Source organism: Ammospiza nelsoni, chromosome 7 (genome assembly GCF_027579445.1).
Source record: "Ammospiza nelsoni isolate bAmmNel1 chromosome 7, bAmmNel1.pri, whole genome shotgun sequence".
NCBI lineage: Eukaryota > Metazoa > Chordata > Aves > Passeriformes > Passerellidae > Ammospiza > Ammospiza nelsoni.
In genome coordinates, this window is record NC_080639.1 from 24,639,878 (window position 1) to 24,652,510 (window position 12,633).

General features: G+C 49.0%; 2 protein-coding genes across 2 annotated transcripts in view; one reads left to right on the top strand and one right to left on the bottom strand.

Moving 5' to 3' along the window:
* Nucleotides 1-272: 272 nt before the first annotated feature.
* On the bottom strand, nt 273-12,016 carry CNOT9 (CCR4-NOT transcription complex subunit 9). The gene is made up of 8 exons (XM_059476443.1): nt 11,877-12,016; nt 6,760-6,939; nt 6,267-6,382; nt 4,713-4,822; nt 3,993-4,102; nt 3,453-3,551; nt 1,550-1,641; nt 273-886 (listed from the first exon to the last, which is right to left on the bottom strand). The coding sequence occupies exons 1-8, from the start codon at nt 11,898-11,900 to the stop codon at nt 718-720; spliced, it is 900 nt and encodes a 299-aa protein (XP_059332426.1). The 5' UTR covers nt 11,901-12,016; the 3' UTR covers nt 273-717.
* An 80-nt stretch (nt 12,017-12,096) lies between these two features.
* USP37 (ubiquitin specific peptidase 37) overlaps nt 12,097-12,633 on the top strand; it is a 34,729-nt gene continuing 34,192 nt past the window's right edge. Inside the window, exon 1 of the mRNA XM_059476330.1 lies at nt 12,097-12,218. The gene's annotated coding sequence lies outside the window, so the exon portion shown is untranslated. The remainder of the gene's footprint in view (nt 12,219-12,633) is intronic.

The following is a 12,633-nucleotide window of genomic DNA, read 5'->3' on the forward strand; positions in this document are numbered from 1 at the left end:
TACAGCACAGGAGGCACAATCCTGCTGTCTTCTCCTTCCCCAGAGCTCTGTGAAGCAACCTTATGACACATGGGCTCACTGCAAGTAATCCACCCCTCCTCCCGGGGCAAGCACCGCAGTGGCCTGGCTGCAGCCACTCCCTCCACGCCAAAGGAAAGAAAGAGAGAAGCTCACTGTGCCAGATGGATGCAGAGCCAGGAGCAAGGATGTGCTGGCAGGAAAAAAAGCTGTCCCTGGACTACCTGCAGCTGAGTAGCAGTGTAAGGAGGGGATAAAACAACTGGATCAGCTTTTATTCAGTTCACTCATCTAAACAAACATGTAAACAAGAACTGACAAGGAACTGGAGGGACGTGGTGCACATTCCTGCTGTTGTGCACCACTTGGGCAGAGGCTGAGTTTGCTGGAAGAGTGGACATCTGCACTACCCCCTGCCTGGAGGTGGGGGAAGAGATGCCACCCAAGCCTCCCGGAGAGACTGGGATCTACACAGATTGTTTTTATTGATTTTTTTGAAGCTGTAGTATCAGCGTTTGCTGGTGTTGGGATCCCCGGAGGCTTGCTGCACTGCTACAGAGCAGCCCTTTGGCTGGGTGGGATGGTCCGACAGGCCAGCAGCCAGCTGGCGTGCCCAGTTTGTTGCAGAAGAGGTCACCTGTTCCTGGTTCTTTGTAAACCTGAGCTGTTTCTTCCCCAGTGCCCCACCTCCCCCAGCAGTCACTGCGGAGGAAGAGGGATGCCCCGTGGGTCAGTGACTTGACCCTCCTGCAGGTTCTTGACGAGCTGAGCCAGCCAGCGCTTTGTGGTGGTGTCGTCCTTCAGGACCTGGGCAAAGGTGGTGTCCTTCAGCTGGTCAGGAAGGCACTGCCTGAGAGCTTCACGTGCCCTACATCAAGAGACAAGAAACGGGGCCCAACAAATAAACTCACAGGGGCAAGAGGGGAGGAAACCCCACTGGGGACACAGCATTCCCTTGCCTGGAGGTCTCCCTGCTACAGCCAGCCAAGGAAAGCACTGAGCAGCAGCACTGCAGCAGATGGCATTCAGCCAGCCAGCACAGCTCCCACCCCTGACACTAAACCCCGCCAAGCAGCCCCTGCACTCCCACATCCAGCAGCAAAGTGATGCAATGCTAGGAGACACTGAGGCAACAAATACACTCCCAGAAGCTTTGGGCAGGGCTACTGGTCAGCAGGAGAACAGTTTGTATTCTCTCAACTGAATTTCATCTACTGCTAACAGCCTGTCTTGATATGGAAGAGGTAGAGCATAGTGTACCTTCCACCTCAGGCCCTCCTTTGTATCTTGTTCAAGCTACATGAGCTCAGGTAGTAGTAACCTGCACAGCTGGAATTTACACAATCCCCCAACAGTCACTGTTGCTCCCATGCACCATAAAAGCTGCTGTGACTAGCAAGAAAAAAATCAAAGCAAAACCCCACCCATCTTCCATACTAAGCTGACAGGTGGGGCACTGTGGAGAAGAACTGAAGAGCTGTGCTTCCAAGGGCACAGGAGAAGCCCTTGCCCAAACTCCTAAAATGTTTACCTGGGGTTATCAGAAAGGCGAAGGTAGCAGCGGACGACGTGTTTCAGCAGCCGTGCCGATGGCTCCTTGGAGAGCTGCAGGACCATTTTACCCTGTTTGACAGAGGCCAGTGCCACCAGTTAAAGTCTTTAAAAGAATAGCTCCACAATCAACAGAGATGAGGAAAAATCATTAGATCACTTAGTCTGGCTTCCTGAGCAGCACAGCCCATTACCTTTTATCTAGATACCCCTGCAGGGAGCCTGGTGCTGCTTGCCAAGATGCCTTTGAGAATAGCAGCTTGCCATGACTTGGAAAGCATTCTACCAGCACCTTGAGGAAAGCTCACCTCATTTCTGTTTAATTTTTACTTTCTAGGACTACTTAGCAACTCTTTGTGAGATTAAAGAGACCCTGGGGTTTCCCCCTCATTGAAGACAGACACATTCCAAACAGCTGGATAAGCTGAGGCTGAGTGACACCATGAGGTGTGATCCCAAGCTCTGCAACATCCCCTGTTCTCATACGCATTCCCTTCATTTCAACATCCTGTTAAGACAACAGCAATACCCTGGAAAGCCAGGCCATAGGACTGGGCTCACCCACACTTGTAGTAAGGTCCTTATCTGGTCTTAGCCTGCATCCAAGCAGTGTATTTTTTCTTTCTGCTACATTCCTCATGAAGCTGTTCCAGGGAAGCAAGGCATAGACAGATCTTCCCAGCCCAGTCCATTTCTCACACTAAGTAGGACTTTGCACGTGGCTGCACTTCTGAACATGCCCAGCTGAGCAAAGAGTGTGGATGCCTTCACACACCTCCTCTGAAGAATTCAACACACTGCAGGCTTGTATTTAGGAGTCAATCACATCTGCCCAACAAGTTGTTTTTTTTCCTGTAAACTATATTTTCCCCATTAGCCAAATTCGCCTGCATTTGGATATCCTGGCCATTAGCAGGTCCCCCCTCATCTGCCCTTTTGCAAACTTCCTGTTCTTAGCGATTCCCAAGGATTACCAATTATTTCTTCAAAATAAATAACCACAAGCTCCTGAGAGAGCTCCTGGATGGAAAATACTAACTTGCTCTTTTAAAAGCATATAATACTTGTGTGACATCTTACTCTGCTATCAGCAGACATGGAAGCATCATCACCCTCATTAGATAGGAGTACACTATCCTGATTTTTGAAATAGACAATGAAAAAGTCTGCTACATTTTCATCTTTCTCTCTTGCACTATGGAATACTGACCTTGCCCGGGGCTTCACCTAATGGTGGGACTACACAGGCTAACACAGCTTTACACACCCACATCCTTCTGTGTTCAAGGAAGAATTCATGTCTGAAACCCCTTGGCCAAAGACAGTGTGGGGGCAAAAAGTTTCCATGGGTTCAAGGGGCGGATAGGACAAACACTGGGGGTTACTACACAGAAACCCCACAAGTGGCCCCGGAAATCCAAAGCTGGAAGTAGCTGGTAGCTATGAAGTTATGAAGACAAGTAGGATAGATACTTGCCCTGCTCTTTCAACATGGTGTGAGAGACAGGGATGGGAGACAGATCCATGATCCGAACTGTGTGATGATTCTTACATAAAAAAATCAATTCACATCCTACCTACAAATGGAAACACCCACAACTCTGGAAAATCTTTTTCTTCTCTGAAGAGGTTTACCTGTTTTTATCTTGGGGACTTAGTATATCACAACTAATATGTGTTCTCTTGACACGCAAACCAGAAGTATACCAAGGAAACATGGAAGCAGAGCTACAGTGCCACAAGCAATTAGCCCAAGAAAGGTTTGCCTCCCTCATCCTGTGCTCCAGCCAGACAGCAGTAAAGTAGTTGCTGAAGAGGCTTGCTGCTGTAGCATTATTTTTTTCTTTTTTAAATATAAACACTTTAAAAACAAATAACCTTACCAGTATCATGGCAACGTGGGAAAACCGCTCATAAGTCTGACAGATATATGCCAGCCCTGTGTCATCCAGGAGGATTTTCTGAAGAATAAATGTAGCAACCTAGAATGGGGAGAAAGCAGGAAACAAAGCATATAAACAACTTATCTACCCTGAAAAGGGACACCTTTGTGTGGTGCTCTTTTCAAGTCAGCCCCAGAATTGAAGTCTTCCAGCAGGCAACAAGTGCTTTGCTCAGTGAAAGTTAGAAGCCAAAATGAAATGCAGGGCAATACACAATCTCTGGCATCTCTGGCTAAAGGAAAGAGATGAGCACAAAGCACAGTGTACAAGATGACTGGATTCAGGTTGCATACGAGGCCAGCTACTGCCAGGCCATTCAGGCAGCCTCAGGTCTTGGTAAGTTTGGTTTTTGAGGAGGTAAAAACTCCACCCAGACTTGTCCCAGCATTTCCAGGAGCAGAGAAGCTCTGCAGGGCACTGGCTGCCTGGTCAGTAGGAGATGAACAACAAAGTATCTTTATGGAAACAAAAAAATGGTACCGTTTTGGAGAGCTCACTGCCAGACTCCATAATACGTAAGCACAGGGGGATAATTTCTGTTGTCAATAAGAAATTTATCACTTCTTGCTCATCCGTTTTCACCAAGGCCCCTTGAAGTAAAAACAAAATCCAAAATCAGTAAATGATTAACTGTTTCAAAAAATCACACCTTTCAAGGAGGGCCTGTGTTCTGCCCTTCCCAGAAACCATTCAGTCTGAATGCCAGGCAGAGAACTGTCATCCTAGACTTAATCCATTTTAAGACATTTTAAGATTCTTTATGCCTTAAGAGAAAAAATTATTTGGGCAAAAAGAAGAAAGTAAAAAAAAAAAAACAGGGTAAGAGGAAGACAGGGAAAATACACCCAAGTCAATCAATGACAGAAACCCAGAGAAAGCCCAGCCTGCACCAACCCATCCCAGTGCCTAGCTGGGAGGGCTGAGGGTGAAGGTCCAACAAGTCTGCAGGTACTTGTACTCAAAGAAACATATTTTTGGCAATGTATTTAGACTTCAGTGGGTTTTTTATAAGTGAAAAGAAAGAGGAGTCTGCCTTCACAACAGAAAAGGAGCAGCTCCTTCTCTTACTGCTACAGGAGACTTGTAAAATCCCACTCACAAGAGACCTCTGACTTTGGCCATGCAGGTCTCTATGCCCAGAGCATGAGGAGCTCTAACTCAGTAGGAGATCAGCGCTCCAGTGTCTGTCTGGCTGCTCACCAATGACTCCGAGGCTTGTGAGCCGCAGGTACTCAAACGGACGGGTCTTGCTGACCGTGTGCAGGAAGGGGTACAGGAAGAGAGGAATATGAGCTGCCAGAAAAGCTGATCTGCAGGAAAGACAGAACAAACCATGTGAACAACAAGGGAAACAAAGTGAGCACACAATCTGGCATTACCACACACAGCCTCAGACTATTCCTGGTGGACCCCATTGCTACTGCTCCTCAAAAGTGGGTAACACTTAATTCTCTGATGGGAAGGCACGAAGCAAATCCTGCACTGGGCACAGCACAAAACCTAACACCTGATCCATCCATTACCTGCATTCCTGCCTCAGCTGACCAGGAACTGAGAACACCCTTGTTGTTTTTATTACCTCCTCCTGCCACCCAGACCCTCTGTTTTGCACATTCACTGCTGCATTTCACCCTGCAGGCTCCCAATGGCAAGGATTGTCAGCCACAATGCCTGTGAAAAGTACCTCTCAGAAACACAGACTGGCTGAGCTTTAGACATCACCAGGGTTTAAATGTGCATCAACTGCTTTCCCCAAGAGTCCTCACACTGCCATCTGGCAGTAGTGAAAAATAAAAATTGCAGGTACAATGCTGGAGATTACTCTGTTAACAGATGGAAGCTCTCTTGCAAAATCATACAAAATACTTGTTCCATTTTCACTTTTCAAACTTTACATGTAAAGGTGAGTAGTGTAAAACTACCCTATTTCTCTGGTTATCATCTCATGGAGGGGTTGCTGTTTAACACTGCTTTGCAGCAGCTCAAAACCAACTTCAGCTATGCTGCTGCTCAGCAGTAACAGAAGCATGAGATTGTGGATCTCTGGGTAGTTTCCTCCTGAGTTCTAGCTACTGAATTTGGCTGAACTAACATTATAGTTTTCCCTACTGACATGGACTGGGCACAGACTGAGAAAACATGAAGTCAGACACTGGCTGAGGACTCCAAAAATGGCTCTGCTATTGCTCCCTTGCCTCACACTTGCCTGAGGAAGACAGTCCTGTTCATTCCACCCTTTCAACAGCTGGTCTAAAAAACTGTAAGCTGAAATTTAGGGAGTTCTTTTTTGACTTTACGGAATATTCTGAGTTGGAAGAAACCCACAAGGATCATGGAGTCCAGCTCTTAAGTGAAGAGCCCACAACCTTGGCATTACTGATACTGTGCTCTAACCAAGCTCCTTGCCTAAATAATTGTAAGCTCAAGAATCCTTGCACACAGCACTCAACACAAAGGTACCCTTAGCTCTGGCTGACCTCCCAGAAGCTCCCACAACCCAATGTTCTGAGAATTTACAAGACCTCAGGATGATCCAGGGAATGCAATGCATTTAGGACCATAAAGCTGTCACTGTGATAATCCATGCAAACAAGTAAAAGCAGCAGGCAGCTGCCTATCTATCAGCTCTGTTGTCTGTTTCACTTCTCTCACATAAAAAAAAAGAAAGGAGCTCAAGTGCTTCTGAAGTCAAACACTTGGGCTGAGGTGTCAATATCAACACCTCAGAAAACCCACATAATTGGAAACACTTACCTTGTTTCAGGGTGTGATGCAACACACTGTAGTAGAGCTAAAGCATTGCAGACTCTGTTGGACTGATGGGCTGTCAAAGTCGGAGGGTTGATTGATGGATAAATATTTACAATTTCCTAAAAATTAACAGAGAGTGGAAAGTTAAAGGAGAAAAATATCAGTAAGCTACACCAAAGCACTTGCCTGGCAAGGAAGTGCAATGACAGCAGATAACAGTCTGCTTTCACCAAGTTATTTTCAAGTTACATGGCAGCCACCATGCTGCCCAGGCAAGAGCAGAGCTGAGTCAGAGGCAATTTGACATGGAGTCACAGGAGTGCATTCAAACCTCCATCTGCTCCCCCCAGCACACGATCCAACAAAGATCATACTCCCAAGCAATGGCAATAAGGGATCCCACCAGTTCCTCCCCAGATCCACCTGATGGATGCACAAGCCCTGCAACATGCTGGTGCTGCAGCACAGAATAAAAGCCACAGACTGCATGACACACCTGAAGGAGTGCAGCGATGGTGCCAAACGAGTGCCACAGCATTGGGGCCAGGTCAGGCACGGACTCGCGCTTCTTGCTCAGCTCCAGCAGTGCATTCTCCCGTGTCTCAGGGCTGGACAGCTCATTGATCCATTGGTAGATCTTCTCACGGTCAACCTGAGCCAGTGCTGTTGGCACAGGCTGGGAGGAAACAGGAAAGCTTCAGCCCAAACATTTTATCCAGTTCTCACCCAAACCGTTGCCACAATCTGACAGAAATGGAAACTCCTGACTGAGATGGCGGGACCTACAGCTCTATTAAGATGTTCTGGACATGGATCCATCCCTTCCTTAGATAAGTGTTAATATTTCACCTATTTGAAATTCTAAGGCCTTATTTCCTGGCCTGACAGTCTCTCTTAATCCCCTTGTGAAGCAGTACCTTTGTAACTTCATTCAGCATGAGAGCCAAGCTGCTCTCATGTGTGCCAGCAGAGCTCCTGGGGAGCAACACACACTTCAGCCAGCCATCATGGGCTCCACCTGCATTTAGCATGCATTTATTTCATGCTTCAACTGCAAGATTCATAGATTCAGAGTAAGGCAGAGGTTACCTTTTTCTCTCCACAAACACCCATGACATTGGAAGCTGCCAATGAGATTCACCCAATGCACATGAGAAAAATATTCACACGAACAGCAGAAAAATTTTCACTACTTCACCATCAGCATGACATCAGCCACAGCCAGTAAGAGCTGCTGTTACCAATGGCTTGTATTGATACCAGCTCCATTGTTCACATGCATGGAGCTAAAAGGGAATTTTTCAAGAATGACTTTGTGCAAGATCTCAGGATGATTTGATTCTGTACAAAATAAGCCCAGAGAAGAGCAGATCTGTATTCCTGGCCAAGACACACTTTCTACTACTCGGGAAATCCAAATTTTGCTTCTGCCTCTCTTGAAACATCAGGGAAAGAACAGTATCAAGATCAACAAGTTCTCAATACAAAAAAATGAGGAATAAGAGGGAAAAGAAGGACTATATCATAATTTCTGTGGAGAAGGCAAGGCACAAGTCTTTCACTGAAACTTTGTCTCCTGCCTTTGCTGGCACAGGCAGCACTTGGTGCAAACAAATGCTCTGCAGGTTTCCTAAGGGGATAGTTTGGTGACTCAGATACAAAATTTTGAAGGAGACAAAAACCATCAATAAGCCTCCTGTGTGAACACTTCCAAAAGCCAGGTCAGAACCTTTTCAAACAGTGCTGCAGTGGTTATTACTGAAGCCAAGCACAGCCCTGTTGGCACCTGCTGCTCCTGAGCCAGCCCAACCAGCATGCAACCAGCTCTGCATCTCACTGTGCAGTGATCCCAGCTGGGAACAGGACTGTATTTCTTTATTTTGTAACCCCAGCTGAAACTCTTCACTTGCTCCTCACAACAGATGCAAGCAGGGCCCATACCACACTGACAGCAATGCTGTCACCAAGCTGCTCACCACTGAGACACACAGAATACAGGAACTGAAAGTGGCTGCAGCCAAACCTGAAGCCACAAGGCAGAGGCAGTCCCAGAAGGCATGCAGGAGGGATGGAGTGAGACTTCTCAACCCTTGCCAGACACCAACAGCTTTCTTTCTCTGTGTCTGCAAAGGTTTCCCTCCTCTGTTTATCCCCATTTTATTTCCATAGTAACATCCAAAGAGATTATTCCCCAGCTGTGGGATTTCTCTCTCCTCCAGCCAGCTCTGTTGTATTCTTTAACTTAAATGTTCATACGTAAGCCAATGTGGTGTTATCACTCCCTGTACTCTTGGGCTCAAATACTTTTTTAGCTGTTCATATTTCCTCCTGTCCTCTTTTTTCTCACAGTTGTGGTTTAGTGATGGTAATCTCCCATTTAGTGTTCCCACTGAAACCACTCCAGACCACTCGCCACTCCCTCCTTCCCCTCCCAGTCCCCCTACTCCAAGATGGAAAGGGGAATTGGAGGCACAAAAGGTAAACATCACAGGCTGAGATAGCAACAATTTACTGGGAACAGCAATGAGATAAGAAATCTAACTAATATTAGTGACTAATATTAGGGTACAAGAAAAGTTATTGCTCACCCCACAGAATCCCCCTACAATACCCAACTGCTTCCTGGGCCACACTGGCCCAAACTCAAATCAAGTCCTTCCTCCCTCTCTGAAAAATGATGTGAGGTGGTACAGAATAATCTCTGGTGCCTGGCTATGCAAAAATTAACTCTGTTCTGGCCAGAACCAGGACAGTCACCTACTAAATTTGTAATTTTTTCCCCCAAAACCTCAAACTAAATTAGTGATCCTGCCAAGTTTCTTGTGCCCCTACAACTGAGGGTGCAATTGCAATGCTAGCTTTTACACTGAAGCTCAAAAAGAGAGGGAGAATGAACAGAGCTCATTTCTTTTTATGTGGGATGGTGGGTTGACAAGCAGTGTAGCAATAATGTTGTTATAATTGTGTTATCTAAAGCTTCCATCTATTTTTCTAGACTCACTGGAAGTTTCAGTTCCTGTAAGCTTAAATACATCGACCCCTTAAAAGCACAATCATGTGCCTGTGATCCCTAGAGAACACTAAGTAGATTTTCCACACAATTAGGTTTATGATGTCCAATATCTGCCTTAGCCAGAACAAACTGCTTTTCATAGGCTCTACAGTTGCTCCTTTTGTTTTAGTTTATATGGAAAGACATGCTTTTTTTCCTAATTCCCTATTTCATTATTGTTTCTTTTTCTCCCTCTAAGACCCAAAATTCTGGGGAACCCTGAGGGCCACACAAATCCTGCAAGCCCTAGGACAGAACCCCACCAGGCAGACTTTCCTTTGCACACAGGGAAAGCAACACTTTTCAACGGTATTAGGTCAGGAAAATCCTGTAACACCTTTTCTCCTTCTTGGAGAAAAGACATCTCTAACACACAACAAATTGATTTAGGCAAAAGGCTTTCTCTTCCTGATTGAGCAGTTGCTGCTAGGCACACTGGCAGAAGTCCTGGTCAGCCAAAGCCAGACATTGACTAGCTGGATAACATGTGCTTTTTGAACTATTTTGATAGCCCATTGGTTCAGAAACACCAAAAATGAGCTTTGAACTTCCACAGCAGTGATGTAGCTGATTGTAGCAGGGCTTTCAATGCCTACAGCCAATCACAGGTACATTAATGGTTTCAGTGTGTCCTCAGCACTCTGTGATGCCTTCAGGGCAGACACTTAAGTGTCAGCTCTGCCACCAACATCACTGCATGAAGATCACTGCTCTAGCTCACCACAGCTTTATCCCAGCAGGGTTCACAACACCCAAAGGGATTCTGAGCCAATTCCTGACCTTACTAAGAGGTGACTTTATTTACCACAGGTCCTGAGCACATCTCCAGAGTCAAACACCCTTCCCCCTGTCACCTCCAGCTTACGCTCACTGACTGTGGTAGGAAACACTTCAATATAGAACTACCAGATAGCATAAACTATACATAAATTAAATATACTTTTAAGTGAATCCTAAAATAAAGTTGATCTCTATTCTGAAATAATTTTTTTGGTTAGAATTGTCTTTAAAAAGGAGAGGTAACTAGAACATAGAGGATTAATGGGAGATACACATAATGGGAGTCCTTCATGCATTTCAATAAACATTTAGGAATTACAGTGCTATAAAAATGTAAATGCTGATAAAGAGAGTTTACCTGATCTGGCACACCCTTCCATGCTCTGGAGAACAGTACTTCAAATCAGAAGTATTTGACAGCACTCCAAGAACCAGTTAAAGTCACAAGCATTTTAACAAAGAGGAGGCACTTACAAAGTGCTCTAACTCCTTTTCATCAAAACCTTACTTACTCATTAGCACGGCAGTCCAACCAGACCCTTGATCTAAGTTCACCTGAAACAGCCCTAACTGCTGCTTTTGCAATACACATCCCACACTCAGTACACACGCGACTCAATCAGCTCTAGGCAGTCTTACGCATGCCATGAACGAGCATTTGGAGGAGAGAAAACCAAAACACAAACCCAGTCACATGGCAGATACACAGCAATAACCACATCCTTCAAACTCAGCTTCCATTTCTGAACCCACCCAGGCCAGGGCACCATTCCACTGCTACCAGCCTGAACCCCAGGCACCAAATCCAACCCTGGCAGCTTCCTGAGGGGAATGAGGGCAAGCACCAGCCATGGCCGGTCCTGCACCGCAGTGGGGCAAAAGGGAAGCAGGAACAGGCAGCACCTGCTGCCCGAGGGGCTCTTCACTGTGCTGTCAAGGCCAGCAGTACAACAGCTCCCAGAGGGCAGAGGTGGCTGGGCACACAGGAGGTGTCACAGATAAGTGTTTTAAGGTCACTTAAAGAAGATCCACTCTGAACCTTTTGCCTCAGCAGGAAAGTCTTTCTTATCCCTTCTTATCCAACCCTTTCCTATTCTTATCCTTTTCTTCCCTGCTCTTCCCCCTCCATACACTCTGTGGATAATTTTTTGCATTTATTTTGGTTGTAGATTAATTAATTCTAGACTTTTATTTGCTTTTCCTCTACGCGCTTTTGAAAAAATTGAGCAAACCTTATCAACAAAATTTGTCATGCTTCTGCTTTCGTATTAAACCTACTTTTGCCGATAGCTTTTCTAGCAGTTCTTTAAGGAATCTTAAAACACTGACTGGCTACAGGAGGCATGGAGGCGCAGGGAGGGAGCAGGGCAGGCGGGGGGAAGGTGGGGAAGCAGCAGCAGGGCAGGCGGGGGGAAGGTGGGGAAGCAGCAGCAGGGCAGGCGGGGGGAAGGAGGGATAGAAGGAGCAGGGCAGGCGGGGGGAAGCCCTGCGTGAGGCAGCCGAGGCAGAGCCCCGCAGGGAAACCCTCCAGGCCCCGGACGGGCCCGCCGCAGCAGAGCCCGCACCGCCGGCACGGAGCGGCCGGAGTGCGGCAGCGGCCAAACGGACCCCGCCGGTGATGCCGAGGGGACGGAGCTCACCGGGCTCCGCCACCCCGCGGCCTCAACTTCCCCTCGCAACCACAAGCGGCCGCACTCCCGCTCCCCGCAGGCCCGCGCAACGGGGCCCATTCCCAGCTCCGTCCCGTCGGCGCCCAGCGGGGCGCGGAGCCTGGTGCTCACCGCGGCCGTGGCCAGGCTGTGCATGGTCGGAGGGTGGGAGCGGAGCCGCCGCCTCAGGCCGCCGCCGCCGTCACCGCCATGGGCTCGGCGCTCGCCGCCGCGACCTCTCACCCGCGCGCGGGGCACGCCGGGACGGGGCCGGGCGGGGCCGCTGCGGCGCCAGCGCCTGCGCGCGGAGCGGGCGCGCGCGGGGCGCGCCGGGAAGGCGCTGCCGCGCTGACGTGAGCGAGCGCGCGTTGCGCGCCGTCTCGCGCTGCTGTGGCCGGTTCCCGCCATCCGCCCCCGCCCCCCCGGGCCTCGCCCCGGGCCCCGCGGGACGCGCCGGAACGCGCCGGAACGCAGGTACCGGGGATCGCCGCCACCGACTCCTACCCGCTCCCGCCGGCCGCGTGCCCCTCCCGCCGCGCGGCGACCGCCCGCCCTCAGAGCGGCCCGGCCCGGGGCGGGCGGCGCTCCCGTGCTCACCGCGTCCCTGAACGGGTGAACGGCGGGAGCGCAGCGGGGCCGGGCCCGGGAAGAGCTGGGACCACCGCCAGGCCCGGCCGGGAGCGGCGGCGCTGAGCGCGGGATGCCTGGGGGAACCTCCCCGGCAGCGCCTCCCGGGCTGCGCGCCGGGGCCGCTCCATTCATTCCTTCTGCTTTTACCGGGAGAACGGCTCGCCCCGCTTCCCGCAACGCTCGGGCTGTGGCTGTCGCCCCCGGGACCGTGGCTGTCCCGGGCGGAGAGCAGCGGGGGAAGCCGGGGACCCCCGTCCCG